Source organism: Euprymna scolopes, chromosome 11, assembly GCF_053919585.1.
Source record: "Euprymna scolopes isolate OS-2025 chromosome 11, ASM5391958v1, whole genome shotgun sequence".
In the NCBI taxonomy this organism is placed as follows: domain Eukaryota; kingdom Metazoa; phylum Mollusca; class Cephalopoda; order Sepiida; family Sepiolidae; genus Euprymna; species Euprymna scolopes.
Window position 1 is genome coordinate 878,010 of NC_136492.1, and position 20,603 is coordinate 898,612.

Genomic DNA, 20,603 nt, shown 5'->3' on the forward strand with positions numbered 1-20,603 from the left:
AATTTATCAAATCATAGTGTATTTTTAGGGGGGGGGTAATATATTCTTCCTTAATTTATTGGCATCTAAATCGATAAAATCGCCCATTTTTTTCAACCAAATTGATTGATTGCTCTAATTGAGGTCCCATCACTGTATACGAGGAGGAAGCTTCACATGCGTCCTCGCAATGACTTTGTCCTTAATACATTGTGGTCTTCATTGCAATGGAGAGAAGCTCTAGTTGATTTTATAAAATTATTTTTATATATATAATGGTTTGAATTGGGGTTTAAAATGCAAAAGTCAAATATCATGTTTCATTTGCACTCTAAAAACATTCATTTCAAACGCGCTCCTGTCATATCAAAGAACCTACTGTTGTGAATTTATGTGCCTGGCCTTACTGCTTTTGCGGTGATAATGGCTTAAATTTATGTTTAAAATGAAAAGTCAAGTGCCATGCTGCACTTGCGCTTTAAGCAGAAACATTCATTTCGAACGCGCCCCTGCCATATCCAAGAACTTATTGTAGAATTTATAAGTCAGAATTTTCAGTTTGTGTGGTAATAAAACTTCTCAAATGCACTTGTGATGTTAGGCTGTGTAAGGTGTAAACTTTGATCAAAATCGCCTGTTACTTCTTTCATCGGATTTTTTTGTATTATTGATTATCGATACTTATCGAAGACATTCAGATACAAAACATATCTAAGAAAACTATAAGGCACATTAAGTGCCTTCGTGTAGCAATTTCATAAAAATTGGCTCAGCTGTTTTCGAGTCGATAGGGAACTCTCTTTTACTCTCTCTCTCTCTCTCTTTCTTTCTCTCTCTCTCACACACAAATTTCCTTTTATATAATAGTAAATATTTTATTATTCGTACGAGAAATAGAAAGTTATGTTTGTAAAAGTAAAAATTAAAAAGTTTTAAAATTAGGCTTTTTCCCATTCTGATGCCGCTACACCAAAAGTTCAAATTTTTCCCGATTCCGATTCACCGTATCAACACTAAAATATGAAATAAACTTCTTGCAGTCACAAATAAAATCCATTTTCTCCCGTGAATCAATACTTCTTTATATTTATACTAGCCTGAGTGCCCGGCGTGACTCGGTTGTTTGAAGGTAAGCGTTAAGCAAAAACATGTTTTCCCATATTTTTTCCTCTTTCCTCTCGCGCCACTTCCTAATTTGCATATGCACGTTTTTCAGCTATTGCTGTTGCTGTTAATCTCTTCGTAAGCCGGTCCTCCTTCGCAGCTGCTATTTTTCCACGTGCTCAGATTATGTTACACCGGTAACTTAAAAACCTACTCGGTCTAAAACTGGACTTACCAGTCTGGCAAACCTCATCAGTTCCTGTTAACCTACATAATAATTACTAGAGGGAGTGGAGGCGCCCGGCTTTGACCGCTTTTGCCCGGGCGTAAAATATTCTTAAATATGATATTTTAATTTGTCCAAATTTCATATATATTATTATAGAATCGTGATTTCAAAAGTAAAAAAAAAAGTATTGGGGTTCCATCAGCTAGAATCGAAACTGAAGCACTCAAAGCTGGTGACGTTACCACTGTACCTTTACCTGCGACTTTTAGTTTTGGGAAAGATAGACTTTGAAAATATGGAAACAGCTAGACAGATATATAGCATTTTATATGTTAGACTAACGGAGGGGAGGGTCGCCACGCTAAACCCGGCGGTAAAGTAAGCTTAAATATGATATTTTAATACATCCAAACTTCGTATATATTATTATAGAATCGTGATTTCAAAAGTAAAAAAGAAATGCATTTAAGTGCCATCAACTAGAATTGGAACCCAAACTGTAGCATTTAAAGCTGATGACGTTACCAACGTGACACGTATATAATCTGAACAAAAATTACAAATTAAAATATAATATGAATATGCAAAATATTTAACGATTTTTTTCAATTTTGTCCCATTTTTTACTCATTAAATCTATTTTAACCGGCTAAAGACCCATAAAAAATGCAATCATTTGAGGCTCTCAGCACTGCTCTGCGACTTTTAGTTTTGGAGGGGATAGAGTTTGAAAATATGGAAACAGACAGACTGACCGATAGACAGACATATCGCCTTTTATATATTAGATTTATTAGTTTAATAATGCTGACACATTTTGACCAAAAGGTCAACTTTTTGTTATTGTAAATATCCTTCACTGATTTTACAACTATTCGAGCATTCATTTTCAATTTATTTCAACTTATTTTGACTTATCCAAATATGCACTACAAGAAAATGAACCGTATTAAACGCAACGTCAAATTCTATAGATAAATGAAAGAAAGAAACTGAGACATGGTCATGCGAGTATTATGCTTTTCATAAACAGATCATTTCTTGTAAGTAAAAAATACTCGAGCTGAGATCGAAACTGAAACCTACAGGCAGTTAGTCAAGTTCGATAATCATTAGGTCAACTTACCACGTTTTGAAGGAAACGTTTTTAAACCTGCATATTCTTAACATATAATGGGAACGATTCGCGCATGCGCTGTTTTGAAACAGTTAGCAAACAAATAAAAGTCCGATGGCTATCAGTTACCAATTTTTCAATTTTGACCCATTAGCAGCTTCTTTTTCGGGATGAAAACGGATTAAAACATTTTCCACATGTCTGAAAATCCTATATACCAAATTTCAAGTCTCTAAATATGAACTTCGTTGCGTATATAGGATTAGTAGTCTCCTTACACATATCCATTTCCACTTTTATAGATATATCTCCATATTTAATATTTTGATTGCAGAAATTCCCTCCTGGACAAAGGTACCGTAATTTTACAACAGATGCCACATACGAATTTATTATGTCTACACTATTAGCAATTATCTTATGTAACTTTAAAGCGACATTTTAGACACATTGTGTCGTTATTATAAAATCCTACATTTCATCCTAGGAGCATCAGCATCACAATTACGCCATATTTAGAAAAAGTAGTTCCTATTGTTCACTCTAAATATAAAGTCCTCCTACGGCCCCAGTAATCACCGGGAAAAAATATAAACATTATATCTGTATTATCCTGGCACCCTTCGTAACTGAATAATAAACTCTTAGACATACCATTATCCTTCCATTTCCTGATTCAAAAATAATAATTTCTCCCTTGTAAAATTCCAGCATTTCTTACTGATTGAGAGCTGACAAATTTATTATACCGGAATAAATATCTTTATAAAAAATCGAACGCGTAAGACCTTCACAAACGTGGCATCTCTCTCTACATGAAGCAATCGCTAACAGATTAAACCAAATAAACCATTCCTGTTTCCTTTACTTTGCGTTATAACGGGGAGTATCTCTTGTTTTTTTTTCTATATTCACGCACACGTTTACGCCGTGCAGTTACCCTCTAAAAAAAATAGAAAAAAAAAACACTGAACGCAATATTTTATGCAGGTAGGTTAAAAACTGAATGATTTTGCCTATGCGACCATTATTTGTTACATATTTGCTTTTAGACCAGTTGTTATTTATATTTTTTAAATAGCTCCACGTCCACACTTTCCTTTGAAATGGCGACTATAAAGGTTTTCAACTATGCTTATTAAGAAAATCACATTTGGCCGAAACAAGTACTTTTTAAGATAGAAGCCCTGTATTTTACACTTTAAATCAGTTCATAGTATTTTCATGTGGGGATCCTGACAGAGATTATGAAGGTATAATTTGGGGCAAATATTTTGACAATGAACCACCACACTCACAAAATGGCGTGTCTATTCCGAAAGCCGTTCTTAACATGAGGAGGTTGAGGGTTAGCAACAACAATAACAACAGCCGTATTTAAATGTTTTACTAAGGAGGCATGCTTCCACCGGACAACGCCGGTTAACGGGTCTTGCTAGTAGAGTATATTATTGTTACAGGATTAACTTAAATTTCCTTTTTTTTGTAAACAAATGTAAAATGATGATTCCTTAGTAAATATATAATAAACCATCTAGCTGAATCCACTGTGAAAAATTTCCCTCACTCTATATCTGTGCCTAAATCAAAACGCGGATTTCATGAACAAAGCTTCTTTCTTAGAACTGCACGCCTGTGGAACTCTGTTCCGTCTGCCTGCTTCCCTCCGGACTACAACTTGGATGTCTTCAAGTCTAATGTTAACAAATTCCTAATGAACCGCCCCCTTAAGTAAACACTTCATCAAATCTCCTGACTAATGTAATGTACTTGCAATAACCCTTATCCCTGAGTGGCTTCCGGGCCTTGATAAGTTGTGATCTCTGTGTAAAAAAAAAAAAAAAAAGATATTAGAATGTACATTTCTCATCAAACTTTGAAAATAACATTTAAGGCAAGTATTAAATTTATTTCATTAAATGTATTTCTTTTTGTAAACACGGTTTAGTCTAAGGAATATTTTTTCTTGAATTGGAAGTCATGTTTAATTTCGGAAGAGGTCATCTCCCCATTAAAGATGGTGGAGATGTGTCTCTTTGCTGCTTTGGTTGCTTGGGGACCGGGTATGCAAAGTACCAGTCAAGAAATCGTTTTTGACAATCAGCACGACAGGTGCGGGGCCAGAAACTGGCCTAGTACCTGTCGGACTGAGGTACACAGCCTGGGTATAACCCGACAGGTCCACCCTTCCAGGCCTTGCCACTCGGCTTTCGGGTGGAGTAAGTTTATTGCTTGCTTTCTGAGGCGCCCTGACCAGAGAATGCCGACTAGGATATTTAGGCTATATTTGCTAGGTAAGAGTCCCCCTCCCTTAGTATAACCTGCCTGACACCCCACTTTCTTTACCTTCTGTCACATAATGCTGTGGTGGGCAGCATTTAAATATCTACTCCATTATATATAAAAAAATATTGCAACAATTTTAATGTTCTGTTTGTAGATCTAATGCTGATTCAAAAACAAAAAACGAACGCACACTCACCGAAAATCTTTTTAATCAGGATTGTAAAGTTGATGAAGACGAATACGAAGTGGTAAGTCCGAAGTATTATTTATATTTATACGGATTGTTAAGTTATCACTGTTTATTTTTATAAGGCTTTTGATTCTATACTTTAAAAGTGCAAAATACATGCTAATATATATCTTATTTCTTGGATTGACTTTTGTTTTGCAAAGATATGTGATTGCGAGTTAATTATGCAATTGAACAAGTCACTCAACTCTTTTTTATGCATTAACATTATTGCATAATTTTAGAAGGCATCTAACTCCTGACCCAATCCTCTGCGTATATCAGAACAAAATACTTCCTAAAATGCAGTAGTGTTGGCATATCTGGGCACGAGCTGCTCAGAGCACCTTATTCTGTCTTGACAAAATTTAAAACTGGATTTGAAACCTAGTGGGTGATGCCTTTTTCTTCCCTGAAACCTCTTTCCCATAGAAGAGACTTGCTAGCCTGTGGCTGCTCTATCGTTATTTTCATGCCAAGTGCTCGTCCTAACTCCAATCTCTGGTCCCCAATTGCTAAACTGTCACAAAAAACACTCGTATAGCCACAGTAACCATAAACATTTTCCCTAATCCTCTATCCGCGGTTACGTCTAAACGAGAATTCCATAAACAGAGCTTCATTTCTAGAACCGTCCGCCTGCGGAACTCTGTTCCGCTGACCTCCTTTCCAGCTGACTAAGATATGGGTGTCCTCAAAGTCCAATGTAAAAACGTCTTTGTTGATCCAGCCCTTAAATAATCAACTTCTATCCTATTTCCACCACTAATTATTAATATGCTATTGTTTCAGTGACTACTGTACACTCATAAATCCTTATCCTCGAGTGGCCTTCGGGCCTTAATAAGTGGTGATTCCCATTATAAAAGTCAATTGGTACTGTTTTTTAGATGTGTATCCAATGGAAGTTTAGTGCAATAATTACATTTGTATTCTAGTAAACATGTTTGTATGTCCAATATTGTTTGTATTATATTACACACACACACACACACACACATACATATATATATATATATATATATATATATATATATAAATATATATATATAGTATAAAATAAAAATTTTGATATTGAAAATTTATTCAAATTTTCAAAAAAAAACTCATAAACCCGTAAAAAAGGTATAAAAAATTTTTAATATTCAACGAGGAATACAAATAAAACAAAAAAAAAACTTAATCCATGGAGTTTCGAAAAATGCAATTTTTCTCATCAGAGGAAAGAGATTTGCAAAAAATACAATGGATTTTTGCAGTTTAATGCATCACAGGAAGCTAATAATATGAAATTTATCATAAATTTGCATAAAATAAATTTGAGACAGTTTGAAGGGATTCAAGGGATTGGAAAAGCAGGAAACGGAAAAAAGGGAGAAAAGGATACGATAAAAATCCAAGGAGAAAGATGGAAAAATCCAGAACTGGAAAAATCCGAAATGGGTTTGTAAAAAATGCACTGGTAATCCATGAGAAAACAGAAATATATACATATATATATAAAGTCCCCTTCTTTGGGTTGAGCATTGTCGTACATAATCTCACACGCTACTTAATTTAGCTGAAAAATGCGAAGCTCGATGTTTGTTTACAAACAAGCGGTTTGAGCACTGTACAAGAAGCGGATGAACGTTTGTTTAAATAAACATTCGGACAAACTATTTGCGGGCATCGCTTTAATGGTTGAGGGGTAGAACTGTCGACTGTCAACACGACGGTTCATGTCTAGCGGCACTGATGAGTTGTGATACAACGAAACAAGACTGTATGTCGATGACTATAATTCATATATATATATATATATATATATATATATATATATATATGTATTATGTGTGTGTGTGTGTGTGTGTGTGTGTGTGTGTGTGTCCAGGGTAAAATAGAGCTTCAAGAAACATCATCAGGTTTTGGAGAAGTCAATATATGCAACTTTTTTTTTTTTAGATATGACGAATCAAGGATAAGACGGGTGTTAAAATGAAGATACCAAATGAAATCAGGAAAAGGAGTGGCGAGAGATAAGGGTAAAACAGAGGAAGAGTGGATATTAAAAAAAACATAGAGGAAAGACTAGAAAAGGAGATAGACATAGATGAGGGGGTAGGCGAGAGAGAAAGAAGGGAAAAGTGCAGGTAGTGAGTCATCTTTCTAAATCTATGTTTTAGAACAGATAGATATAAGGCAGAAAGGGTCAATAATATAATTAAGGTTGATTAAATTTAATGCAGAACTTTAAATTTTAACTATAAATGTACTCATGCATATATATATATATACATATATAAATGTATAAATGCACACACCCACACCCACACACCCACACACACACACACACACACACACACACACACACACACACACACACACACACACACACACACACACATATATATATATATATATATATATATATGTCCAATATCAAGATTTGTATTTCATATTATATTTAGGCTCTGTATCTCTGTTGGATTTATTGAGCTTTTACAGCTGGTTTGGATTATTTTATAAATACTTAGATAATATTTATATTCAGTTTGAATTTTTCTTTCTGTAAACCAAATATTACCCTTTCAGTTTATATATATATATATATATATATATATATATATATATATATATATATATATATGTGTGTGTGTGTGTGTGTGTGTGTGCTTGTGTGTGTGTGCGCTTGTGTGTGTGTGTATGTGTGTGTGTGTAAGAAAAAAACGTCCATCTGCTTGACAACATCGGCAATTCCAATGTGGATTTCTCCTCCTTTGTTATTACTTCTTATTTTTCGTGTCGTGGTTTCTCATATTGGAGGTTATCAATGGAGTACGCACGAATTCACAAATACAAAATTAAAATAAAATCGAACACAAGGAATACACAGTCATTGGCATTCCGTATATATTGTTTGTGCAATGAGTGTTTTTTTTAACCATTGCAGGAAACTGCCCTCTACACTCTATTTTTCTTCTTCTTCTTCTTCTTCTTCTTCTTCTTCTTCTTCTTCTTATTATTATTATTATTATTATTATTATTATGTGACAAGTATGGATAGAGAAATGGCAGAGGAACTGGCTAGGAAGAAAATTCATGGAAGGTTCTTCCAGGATATAGAAAAAGTGGCTGATGAAAGATCATGGCAATGGCTTAGAACTGGGTGTCTGGCTAAGAGTACTGAAGATTTTGTTTGTGCAGCGCAAGAGCAGGCATTGCGAACACGATTGTTCAAAATGTGGTTCTAGGAGGAGAAGTTGCTGCAGAATGCCGGATTTGTGGTAATACCTCAGAGTCAATTGCGCACGGTTCAGCAGGGTGTAGTAGACTGGTCCAGAAAGTGTATCGCAAAAGACACTATCGCATTGGACTCCGGATATATTGGGAGGTGTGTAACAAGGTCGAGGTGCAGTGTGCTGGAAAATGGTTTGAGGAGATGCCTAACGTAGTGAGAACAAGTGAGGGTGGTAAGGTAGAGGTGTGGTGGGACAAAAGTGTCATAACGACCAAGCAATTGGAACATAATCGTCCGGATTTGGTCATCATTGACAAAGTGTCCAAAAACTGACAGATGGTAGATTTCTCAGTATCTTGGGAGAGGAATGTGAGAGAGAAGGAGAACGAGAAGTTGAGTAATTATGCTCTATTGGCCTTGAAGATAAGGCGTATACACGGGGTTAAAACATAAATAATCCCGGTCGTAGTTGGCACCCTAGGAGTAGTATCAAGTCGCCTGGAAGGACAATTGAAAAACTACAAATCCCCGATGTTTTAGGCAGCCTTCAAACCTCTGCTATTTTAGATACCACCAATATCCTTAGAAAAACCCTTGATCTTTGAAGCTCCTGGTTTGGAGCCGGGATTGAGGGAAATCCTCTGGAAATGAATATCATTCCTTTCTAGAGAGACGTTGATAAACGAAATCAGAATTATTATTATTAATAGTAATAAAATCTATATAATTATAAAACTCAAATGACCTTGTAACGATGCATGTAACCCACTTTCCGATTTATGACATCTAGTTGCGCATGCGCGCATGACCTACGCACTGAAATATTAACGTCATTATTTCGAAATTATTATTTAACATGGGAAGAGTGGGGTTTAAAATAACTTAAACGTAATACAGAAATGAACAATGTAATAAAAAGTAGACAGTATTAACACTTTTGTATTTGGATAATTTAAACGCGAAAAAACAAAACAAAAGAGCGATTGGGACGCGGAAATATTAACGTTATTATTTTGAAATTATTATTTAACATAGGAAGGATGGGGTTTAAAATAAAAAAAAACAAAAAAAACAAAAGAACAATCGGAACTCTGAAATATTAACGTTGTTATTTCGAAATTATTATTTAACATGGGAAGAGTGGGGTTTAAAATAACTTAAACGTAATACTTAAATGAACGATGTAAAAAAAATTAGATATATCAAAATTTGAATTTAACTATAAGTATTATGGTATCTGTTCAGTGCACATTTACCTTTAAGTATGGCCAACCACTTATAATTCAGTAACTGTAAATTTTTTTTTTCAAAAATATCATATAAATTATAATAAGCAGAACGACTCAGAAATCTATGTATATTATTTTTTTTCATTTTAATATACTTTCATAGAAATGTTTCTGTTATGTAAAAAAAAAACTATTTTCTTTACGTCACAAGTGTCACGCTCATACATTAATTCCATAGCTAATATAACATTTTTTTTTTTTTTTTACAAAGACATCACCACATTATCAAGGCCCAGAGGCCACTCAAGGATAAGGGTTAAAGAGTGTACAGTAGAAGTTGGTCAATATAGTAATCATTAGTAATGAAAATTTGGTAAATTTAATAACTTATATGGAACGGCTCATCAAGAACTTATTTACTTTAGACTTGAACAAAACCATATTGTCACGGGTAGTCTAGTTATTATTATAAATAATAATAATAATAATAATAATAATAATAATAATAATAATAATAATAATAAAATTATTATTATTAATATTATTAAAAGTATTTTTATTTTTAAAATTATTCTTAAATTAATATTATTCAAATAATCATTACTCTTATTATAAAAATTATTATCATTATTCAAATTATTATTAATCTTAAAATTATTATTATACTTATTATTATAAAAATTATTTCTGTTATTTTGTTGTTTGTAATTCAAACATTTTTTGCAATTGAAAAACATTTTCTATTTCTTTTTTTCAGGAGTTAGCGAAGTTGGTGAGTTGTGAAGCAAACGCTTCATGTAGTTATTCGAAATTGGTTTCTAACAAATGCGGTAAGTGCTTTCATTAGGTACGTACAAAATAAATGGACGATTTTTTTAAATCTATAAATATTTTGATCACTTCACTTAAAATGTACGAAAATTCAGAAAATCACTAATTTTAATAAAATTTTTTTAGTATTTATTAATTAACGATCAAACAATATAATAAATGCATTCATTTTTATATCTTAGTGAAAATGTATCATTTTGTGTATATTATTTTTAAATTCAGCTTTTTTTGTTCAATAATTTCACAAAATTAATAGAATTGCAAAAAAATTTTATGTGATTTTATATAATCACTCTATTCCCTTAAAAATTTACAAAAATTCAGAAAATCACCAATTTAAAGAAAATATTTAGTATTTATAAATTAACAATCAAAGAATATAATAAATGCATTAATTTTTAAATCTTCGTGAAAATGTATTATTTTTTATTTATTATCTTTAAATTCAGCTTTTTTATTTTCAATATTTTCTCAGAATTAATAGAATTGCAAAAAAATATTTATGAGATTTAATATAATAACAAATTTCGCATAAAATTCAAATGTAATACTACAATATTTTCTTTGTACGCATGAATGTGTAAACATCAGCGTTAGAAATTTGTTTTAATCTTGAAAATAAAAACAAATAATGAAAACTAGTTTAACAAAGAAAAATAATTTAAACATGAAACTATTTCTACTAACTAATAATTTGGAGAAGTATGTTTGAACAATATTATATGACGAAGAGACAGGATTGGCATGGCGTCCAATGGTTCTGTTTAATTTTTAATAAATAAATGTTTCAGCGCTCTGGGAATTTTACAACAATTATATTTAAAGAACACAATGATAAAATGATTTCATCAACATTTTCAGAATATCACTGAATTTGGAATATTTTAATCAATAATGCTAATTTCTATTTTAAAAATGAGCTATAATTTAAAAGTTAAATTTAAATATCAATCTATATATATATAAATATAAAATTAATTGTACAATTAAAAATAAATGTTCTAATAAAATAAGCGCTTACATAATATTACAACCAAATAAAAGTACCAAAATTCATGAATATTTTTATTATCTTAAACAATATAAAAATTGAGGTATACTATTTAATTTCTCTTTAAATTTAAAATAAAATAACTTTTGGAGATTTTGGGCTTCCATAGAAATTCTGCGTGTCGCTTTTTCTATTGTGTAATTGTGCGAAACCCAATTTCTCTTAGTAGTTAGTTGGAGAGATTTAAGCATTTTTTATTAAGAATAAAATGTCCTTTCATTTAATATCTTCAGACTTAAGTTTTTTAATTATCTTTGAATTGGTTCGGGAAAATCACTATCTTTCAAGGGTTATGACAATGAATTTACTTAACATTTAAATTTAGCTGAATTTTACAGTTTTTATTACTGCCGTGAAAACATTTTTCATTATAATTTTTTCAGGTGTAAAAAGACATATTTTAACCTCAATCGAGCATTTTCAAACACAATAAAAAGCTTATAAAATAAAACAATTATAAAACAACATTATCATAAAATAAAATGTTTATATAATGTAATTATTGCAAAAAGAAATTAATATAAAATGAAAGTATTATAAAATAAAAGTATTATAAAATAAACCTATTATAAAATTATAGGAAAGAAACTTTGTTCATGAATTCTGTGTTTACATGTAAGTACAGATTGAGATTAGGGTAATCATATATAGTCCTTGCATAGATGGGAGATCAGACAAGCCCTCGCAATAAAAATAGCGATAGAGCAACTATCTTTAGAAACATTGTATTTGAGCTTTAAAATCATTAGAAAATTCAGCACGGTTGTTGTCGCAGTTTACAAAGTAATGCGACACGCAATCAGTTGAAGTTTTCTGTATTTAATTTTATTCATATTAAACTAGTTATAGCTAAAAAAAAAAAAAAAAAAACCAAAAAAAAACACACAAAAAAACCCAGTTGGGTTTAAAACCGGAAGTAAGAATATTTATATAATCGATAAGAGTTGTCCCCCTGTCAAGCTATGGGAATTAATCTATTAGGGTTATTCCTCCGTAAACATAAATCCCTTCAAGCTATGAAGGTTTAAGCTATTAAAGTTATCCCCCCTTAAGCTATAAGAGTTATCCCCCATTTAACGTGCCACAAGAGTTACCCACCATTAAGGGCATTAAGAGTTATTCCCCTTTTGAACTATTACCGTTATTTCTCCCATTTAAGCTATTAGAGTTATTCCCCCTTTATTAATATTTTTTATAAATTAATACCTGAATACAGTTGCTAAAAACAGTTGCGACTAAATCTGGAAGTTACATTATTTAGTTAAGCTATAAGATTTGCCCCCCCCCTTAAAGCTATTAGAGTTATTTCCTCCTTTTAGCTATTAGAATTATCCCCCCTTCAGGCTATTAGAGTCACTCCTCCTTTAAGCTATTAGAGTTACCCTTCCCATTTAGCTGTTAGTACATTTTTGAGCTGAGAGGGGGTATAACTCTAATAGACTAAAGGGGGATAACTCTAACACATTTGATTTTTATAAACCAATATGGATGTGTTTTATAATCCTTTAATCCAACATGTTGTCACTTTTTGTAAGAAGTTAGGGCATTCGGTGTATCTTAAATAGTATGTAACTAAAACCTCCGCCCATTACTATATTTTTTAAGGGGCAACAACAGGTATATATATATATATATATATATATATATATATATATATATATATATATATATATATATATTAACATTGTCCTGTTGTAAAATATGCTTAAATATGATATTCTGATTAATGTAGATTTCGTATTTTTTATTATACTAGCCTGAGTACCCGGCGTTGCCCGGTGTGTTGAGAAAAAAAAGTGGTATTAGGTAGGCAGGCAGGCTCGAACCCGTACTGCAAAGGAGGGAAAGAACATGAAAAATAAAAGTGACATCTTTGCCATTGCGTCTATTGCTAAACCGGAAGGGGCGAAGGTTAAAATTAAGGCTAGTCAATCGAAAAGAGGGGATGCCTTTGGAAAATATCGGCGAAAAAAGCAACCCCCCGGCCCCTTGTGCATGTTTAGTGTGAGGAATTAATGTTTTTAGGAAATTATTCGATATTTGTCGCCCGAAGGGTCGGGGTCCAAAACGATACCGATCTCGTGAAAATCCGTCGCCTCTGTCGAACGTTTTAGGCAGACATACAAACACACATACAAACATTTATTTAATTTTATTTATTAATTATTTTAGATCAGATGTCTTTTATAGATTATATTGGACCCAGTATAGAGTAATGATTTTAAAAGTTTAAAAATGACTCTTGAGCCAGCACCGAGAATCGAAACCAAAATGTTTAGCTTTTTTTTTCTTTTTTTTACATGGGGGACACCACTTATCAAGGCCCGAAGGCCACTCAGGGATACGGCTTATTGGGTGTACAGTAATCAATGAGATAGTATTGTAGTAATCATTAGTATTGGGGGTTTTGATAGAGTGTCTTACTTAAGGGGGCGGTTTGTCAAGAGTTTGTTTATGTTGGACTTGAAGACGTCCAAGTTGTAGTCAGGTGGGAAACAGGCAAGCGGCAGAGAGTTCCACTGGCGTACAGTTCTAAAGAAAGAAGCTTTGCTCGTGGAATCTACGTTTGGATTTATGCACAGATAAAGAGTGGGGAAAATTATTGACAGTAGTTCCAGCCAGACGGGTGTTTCTCGTGAAAGTTTGGCGATGGGGGAGGAGGGATTGGAACTTAGACGAGCACCTGCCATGGAAATAACGATAAAACAAAGACAGGCTCGCAACGTCTCTTCTGTGGGAGAGAGGTTGCAGGGAAGAGAAAAGGGCATCCCCCACTAAGCCACAAAGTCTATTTTGTACTCTGTCAAGGCAGGATAGGCTGTTTTTAGCCCAGGTGTGGCAGCAGTACTTCATCCTTGGACGTACTTGGCTTTTATACAGATAGAGAATTGCATCAGTAGTGAGATATCTTCTGGAGCGGTAGAAGGATCCTACCATTTTCCCAGCGTCCCTGGCAACATATTTGATGTACGTGTTCCATTTTAGATCAGGAGTAAAGATCAAACCCAGAAGCTTGTCAAAACATGGAGCCTCTCCAAGACGAGAGCCATCCATTTCAATTGATGCCAGATGGGGATCAGAGCGTTTATGATGTAGAGATAGGAGCTTGGTTTTGGATGCATTAAAAGTGGCCAGCCACCTCTTCCCCCATTGTACTACGCGCTCAAGATCAGAGGAGAGAGAATTAGAGAGAACTTTGTCATTTACGTCCTTTGATGTGTTGCCATAGATGGTCGTGTCATTAACATAGATGTCAACGAATGATTTAACTATGTGTTTTGGGAGATCATTGATATAGATCAGGAAGAGAGTTCGGCCCAGGATGGACCCCTAGAGGACTCCAGCATTAATACTGTGGGCCTCTGATTTCTGCCCATCAACCACTACTCTATGAACCTATCCGAGAGAAATGATTTAATGATTGAGAAAACGCTTCCAGTGATACCATAGCTGGAAATCTTGTGAAGTAGACCCTTATGCCATACCTTATCGAAGGCCTTCGATATGTGAAGAGCAATTGCCCTGGAAAGGAAACCTTTGTCAAGAGATTCACTAATCCTATGTGATATAACCGCTAGCACATCTGCTGTAGATCTTGCAGAGCGGAAACCATATTGCATGTCACTAAGAAGTTTGTTTCTGTTGAGGTGATTGACTATATTTTTATTTAATACGGATTCCAACAAGTTACTCATGACACACAGGAGACTTATTGGTCTGTACTGAGAGAGAGAGATGACTTTTCACCTGAATTTTTAAATACAGGGCATACTGATGAGGTTTTCCAAGGTGTTGGAAAGCACTTCTCCTTAAGGCAACGCTTAAACAGTTTTGTAAGTATGTGGGTAATTCTGGTTGGAGCTTTTTCAGCACTATAACTGGAATGCCGTCAGGGCCAATTGCTTTACTGGAATCAAGGTTCTTCATTAGCTTCATTTGTATGTTGCATAGCGTGTTGTCTGTTATAGGAGGAAATACAAGATGTTGATGGTAATTGTCGCATAGGGTAGAATTAGCTGCAAAGTTCTTTGCAAATAGTCTGGCATTGTCTGATGCTGACGAGATGGCCTCAGGTCCATTGATGATAGTTGGGATAGCACGCACGCTTTTGTTCAAGATCCTATTTGCTATTTGTCAGAACTGGTGGGAACCAAGCCCCTGCTCAGCTACTTTGGATTTAACAGACTGAGTATATAGCTACTTGCATGTTTTATTGCTCTTTTACAGTGGTTGCTGGCAATCCTGAAAGCAGTTTTAGTCTCAGTGCATCTATTACGTTGGTAGCTATGGAAAAAGTGATTTCTGTGCGCGACGGCAGCAGTACATTCAGGGGAGAACCATGGCTGGCTGTTAGGTTTTTGTTGGAATTTTTTAGATTGTATGAATCGGTTTTTACTTACAATTAACCATTCGGTCAGCTCTGATACTATAGAGGACGCATCCTTTTTAAACATGGAATGCAGAGGTAGGTCAGATATGAATGTACGGAAGCTATCCCAGTCAACCATAGAGTATCGATATGCAGTACGGTTACGATTTACTTTTTCTTTTGACGTTTATGGCTGAGCTATGAAGATATGTTTGCTGCAAGGCTCAAAATTAAAACATGAACTAACAGCTATTACGTTACGCATCACATTCGCAATGCCGTCGTTTCACCCACACCTAGCAAATACCATTTTTTAAATTTTCACACTTTTGCATTGCTTTTCTCCGGCTAAAACACACATATACAGGTTTGCATCGGTTCGAATACCCTTTATATTTGGTTTCATGTCTGTACACCAAAAACGGACAACGGAGTTTCATAGGCAAAATTATTTGAACAAATATATTTACTTATACATAAATATATATAAAAAGAGGTTTGTGTCTACTATAAACTTTTTACGCAAACATTACACAAGTATAAATCATGTAGAATATCTGCATTAATATAATTACATGTTATAGTTAACTGAAAACCGTAAAAAGTTAATAGGGAATTAATTAATATGAATATTCAAATGAATATGCAAATTAGCTAGATCTTTTGCAGATGAATGCAATTCCACGACCCATATATATCAAAGTTGTATTTTCTTTAAAAAAAACATAGAAAAAAAGAGTTTTTGATATGAATATCAATACACAAAAATCAAATCCATAAGAGAATATATATATATATATATATATATATATATATAAAAGATCTGTTGTGATCATTTTTTAGCTATAAAAGAAGTTGCCTATTTGTATTTAATTTTCGCTTCTCAATGACGAAAGGGTTACTTTTCATTTTTCGTTTTGTGTCTCCCTGTTTTTTTGATGATACGTATTTTTTATTATTTATATTTTTGTTTAAATATCCAATTATAAATTTTACTTAAATATTTCAAAAATATTTTTATTTGAATAAAATTTTATTCACGTGCACATATTTCTATCAATCATCCTTGATCAGCATGGATACAATTCTTGGCATCGGGTGGAACTCACGACTACCCAATCGGCAATCTATCATTTTCCCGTCGTACCACAACACATCGCGAGGGGTCGATTCCAATATTTTTTTCCAATTTCAATACAATTACGATTCCGTATAAAATTCTTGATTCTGATACAATTACCGATTCCGATTCCTAAATATTTAACTATGAAATTGTTATTTTTTACGATAACCGTAAAACCACACAATGTGTAGATATTTTCTACAAAGGTAAAAACCACGATTTTATATATATACTTGCATTTCAGCACAGCCTTGTCCGGGTGTTTGGACGTGTATGTTGAGCAAAAACATAAAAACAAACAAAAAACAAAAGCGGTCAATTTATTATTTTAGGCTCGAATCAAGTTATTAAGTTAGATTCATGTCCAAGGAAGCTATATCTAAAATTTCAAGTGTTTACACCCAAAATTGTTGGAGGAGTTTGGTAGAGTTCTCAAAGGTCAAATCGTAAACAGCCAAATTTCTGGCCGATAACCGATCACAAAGAATTTCCCACATCTCAGTACCTTGTATATCAAATTTCGAGTCTGTAGACTTAAAATTGACAGAGTTATTGCGTAGGGAAATGTACACACAAACACACACAGACTCGTTCACTTATATATATATATATATATATATATATATATATATATATATATATATATATATATATATATATATACTAGCATTTTAGTCCGGCGTTTCCTTGGTGTATGGATATGTATGTTGAGCCAAAAAAAAGTGGTAGTAGGAAGGCAGGCTCGAACCCGTACCGAGAAGGAGGACATCTTTGCGGTTACGACCACCACCAAACCCGAAGAGACTCATGTTTAAATTAAGGCTAGATAATCGAAAGGAGAGGATAATGTTCAAAAATATCAGCTAAAAACAGCGACCCCCTATGTAGAAAAGTGCATAGTTGAAGGTGAAGATATTAATGTTTTCCGCAAATTGTTCGATATTTGTCGTATGAAAGGTCGAAACTTAAAACGATACTGATCTTGGTAAAATCCGTCGCCTCTGTCGAAAGTTTAAGGCAGACATACATACATACATTTATATATTGGTAACTAAAAATTTTCGACCCAAACCGATAAAAATGCTTGCTCTATCTCTGAATACACTTATGTAAAATTTCAAATGTTTAGACCAGAAATTGTCTGAGTAATTTGGTAGAGACCTCAGAGGTAAAATTTTTTAAAAGTTTGACCCCTATTATAACCCCTTAAAATTTATTGTTTTGGGTTTAAATCAAGTTATTAAGTTAGATCCATGTCCAAGGACCCTATATCTAAAATTTCAAGTGTTTAGACCCAAAATTGTCGGAGGAGTTTGGTATAGTTCTCAAAAGTCAAATCGTTGAACTTTGACCTCTTGACAGCCAAATTTCTGACCGAAAACCGATCACAAAGAATTTCCCAAATCTCAGTACCTTGTATATCAAGTTTCCAATCTGTAGACTTTAAATTGACAAAGTTATTGCGTAGGGAAATGTACACACAGACACACAGATACACAGCCATGTTCACTTTTATAGATTTATACAAATATATATACTAGCATTTAAGCCCGGCGTTACCCGGGTGTTTGGAGGTGTATGCTAAGCAAAAGAAAGGTGAATTATTTTAACTTTGACCCCTATTATAACCCCTAAACGTTTATTGTTTTGGGCTCAAATCAAGTTATTAAGCTAGATTCATGTCCAATGAACCTATATCTAAAATTTCAAGTGTTTAGACCCAAAATTGTCGGAGGAGTTTGGTAGAGTTCTCAACTTTGACCCATTAACAGCCAAATTCCGGGCCGAAAACCGATCACAAAGATTTTCCCAAATCTCAGTACCCTGTATATCAAAGTTCGAGTCTGTAGACTTAAAATTGACAGAGTTATTGCGTAGGGAAATTGACACACACAGATAGACACACACACAGACACGTTCACATTTAAAGATATATAGATATACTAGCATTTTAGCCCGGCGTTGCCCGGGTGTATGGATGTGTATGTTGAGCAAACAAAAAAAAAGCGGTCAATTTTTTAAAAATCTAACCCCTATTATAACCACTTAAAACTTATTGTATTGGGCTCAAATTGAGTTATAAAGCTAGATCCATGTTCAAGGATCCCATATCTAAAATCTCAAGTGTTTACACCCAAAATTGTCGGAGGAGTTCTCAAAGGTCAAATATTGAACTTTGACCCCTTAATCGCCAACTTTCTGGGCGAAAACCGATCATATCGATTTTCCAAAATCTCAGTACCCTGTATATTAATTTTCGAGTCTGTGAACTTAAAATTGACAGAGTTATTGCGTAGGGAAATATACACACACAGACACACAGACACACAGACAGATAGACAGACAGACAGACACTTTCACTTTTATAGATATATAGATTTATATATATATATATATGCATTTCATCACATAAATTCATATAAAAAGATATAATTTTGTGCATAAATTTTCAGTACTTACTTCAACAGTGCTCAATGCATAAGTAGAGCTAAGGAGTAAGTTATGAAAATATATATGGCAATAAAGCTATATAACATATTCCGTGTTTCATTCTCGTGAGAATTCGTCCTGACGAATATATATATATATATATATATATATATATATATATATATATATATATAAATATATATATATATATATATATATATATTTAAACAAGGGAGTAGTATATACATATATATATATATATATATATATATATATATATATATATATATATATATATATATATATATATATATCGGAATATATCGGAACATCGTCCGCAACATTTTGAGAATGGCATGCCTCTCTACCGAGCTAATAAATTACTCACACCTGAGAGTATCCTATACCTTCACAAGGCCACCATTTGCATGGAGTATTGTTGCCACATCTGGTCTGGTGAATCTACCACTCTCTAACTCCTATTTATAGGGTCCAAAAAGTGTTTTCAATCTAATAGGTTCCACTTTATTAACTAAGCTCCAACTCCATTCACATCGCCGCGATGTTGCATTCCTGTGCCTTTTTTACAAATATTTTACTGCAATGTACTCTGGTGACCCCATTGCACTTGGCCCTCCGCGACGTTCATATCCGCGATTGGCCTGCTTAGCAACAAAATCTCACACATGCACTATTGAGGTCCTTAAATACTAGAAAGCTTTCTACTCTAATAGTTTTTTCCTTCTAATAGCTAGACTCCGGAATTCCTTCCTGCTACCTGCTTCCCTAGCTATACTGATATGAAGAAGTTTAAATGTAATGTAAACCAACATCTTGTTAATCTTTGCTAGCCATTGTCCCAAATAGTAGCCACTTATGTCCAAGTGCCGAAATGCCTTGTTAGAGGTAATCACGAATAAAAATAAAGCAATTTTCTAAATAATCTTTTTTATTTTTCTTATTTTTATCCATTTTTCTTCTAGAGTTTTGCCCGGCTGGTACGAAAGCAATCGAAACTGGGTGTGAGGATTGCCCCGAGGGTACATATTCTGGTATAAACCAACGTAATTGCACAAATTGCAGCTTCCCTTTAACTAGCAAGTCAAGATCCAATTCAAGCAGCCAATGTTTATGTAAGTAAATACCGATATACACATGTCTCTTACATTAATACTTGTGGGAGAAGTGAACCCGGGGTTGCCCTGTTCTACATACGGTTAAATAAAAAAAAAAATGGTAATTGGGAGCAATTAACCAGAAACGAAACCGAAAGCAAAATTTTGTAAGCAAAAAATAAAAAAGAAAAGAAAAACTCCGTGTGCTGGACGCGAACTTGCAAAACTTAAATTCACAAACGCACATCCTATTAATCAGACTACGACAACACAAATGTTAAGAAGTTGAAA

General features: G+C 33.6%; 2 protein-coding genes across 4 annotated transcripts in view; both read left to right on the plus strand.

Annotated features, from left to right (window-relative positions):
- The window catches only part of LOC145287716 (uncharacterized), a 640,174-nt gene that overhangs the window by 318,213 nt on the left and 301,358 nt on the right, over positions 1 to 20,603 (plus strand). The gene's annotated exons all lie outside the window — the stretch shown is intronic.
- LOC145287713 (uncharacterized) overlaps positions 1 to 20,603 on the plus strand; it is a 186,738-nt gene that overhangs the window by 154,199 nt on the left and 11,936 nt on the right. For all 3 annotated transcript variants that reach the window (XM_080135465.1, XM_080135466.1, XM_080135467.1), the window contains 3 exons: positions 4,870 to 4,963; positions 10,151 to 10,223; positions 20,181 to 20,330. In XM_080135465.1, coding sequence (XP_079991591.1) covers positions 4,870 to 4,963; positions 10,151 to 10,223; positions 20,181 to 20,330 — 317 coding nt within the window. The remainder of the gene's footprint in view (positions 1 to 4,869; positions 4,964 to 10,150; positions 10,224 to 20,180; positions 20,331 to 20,603) is intronic.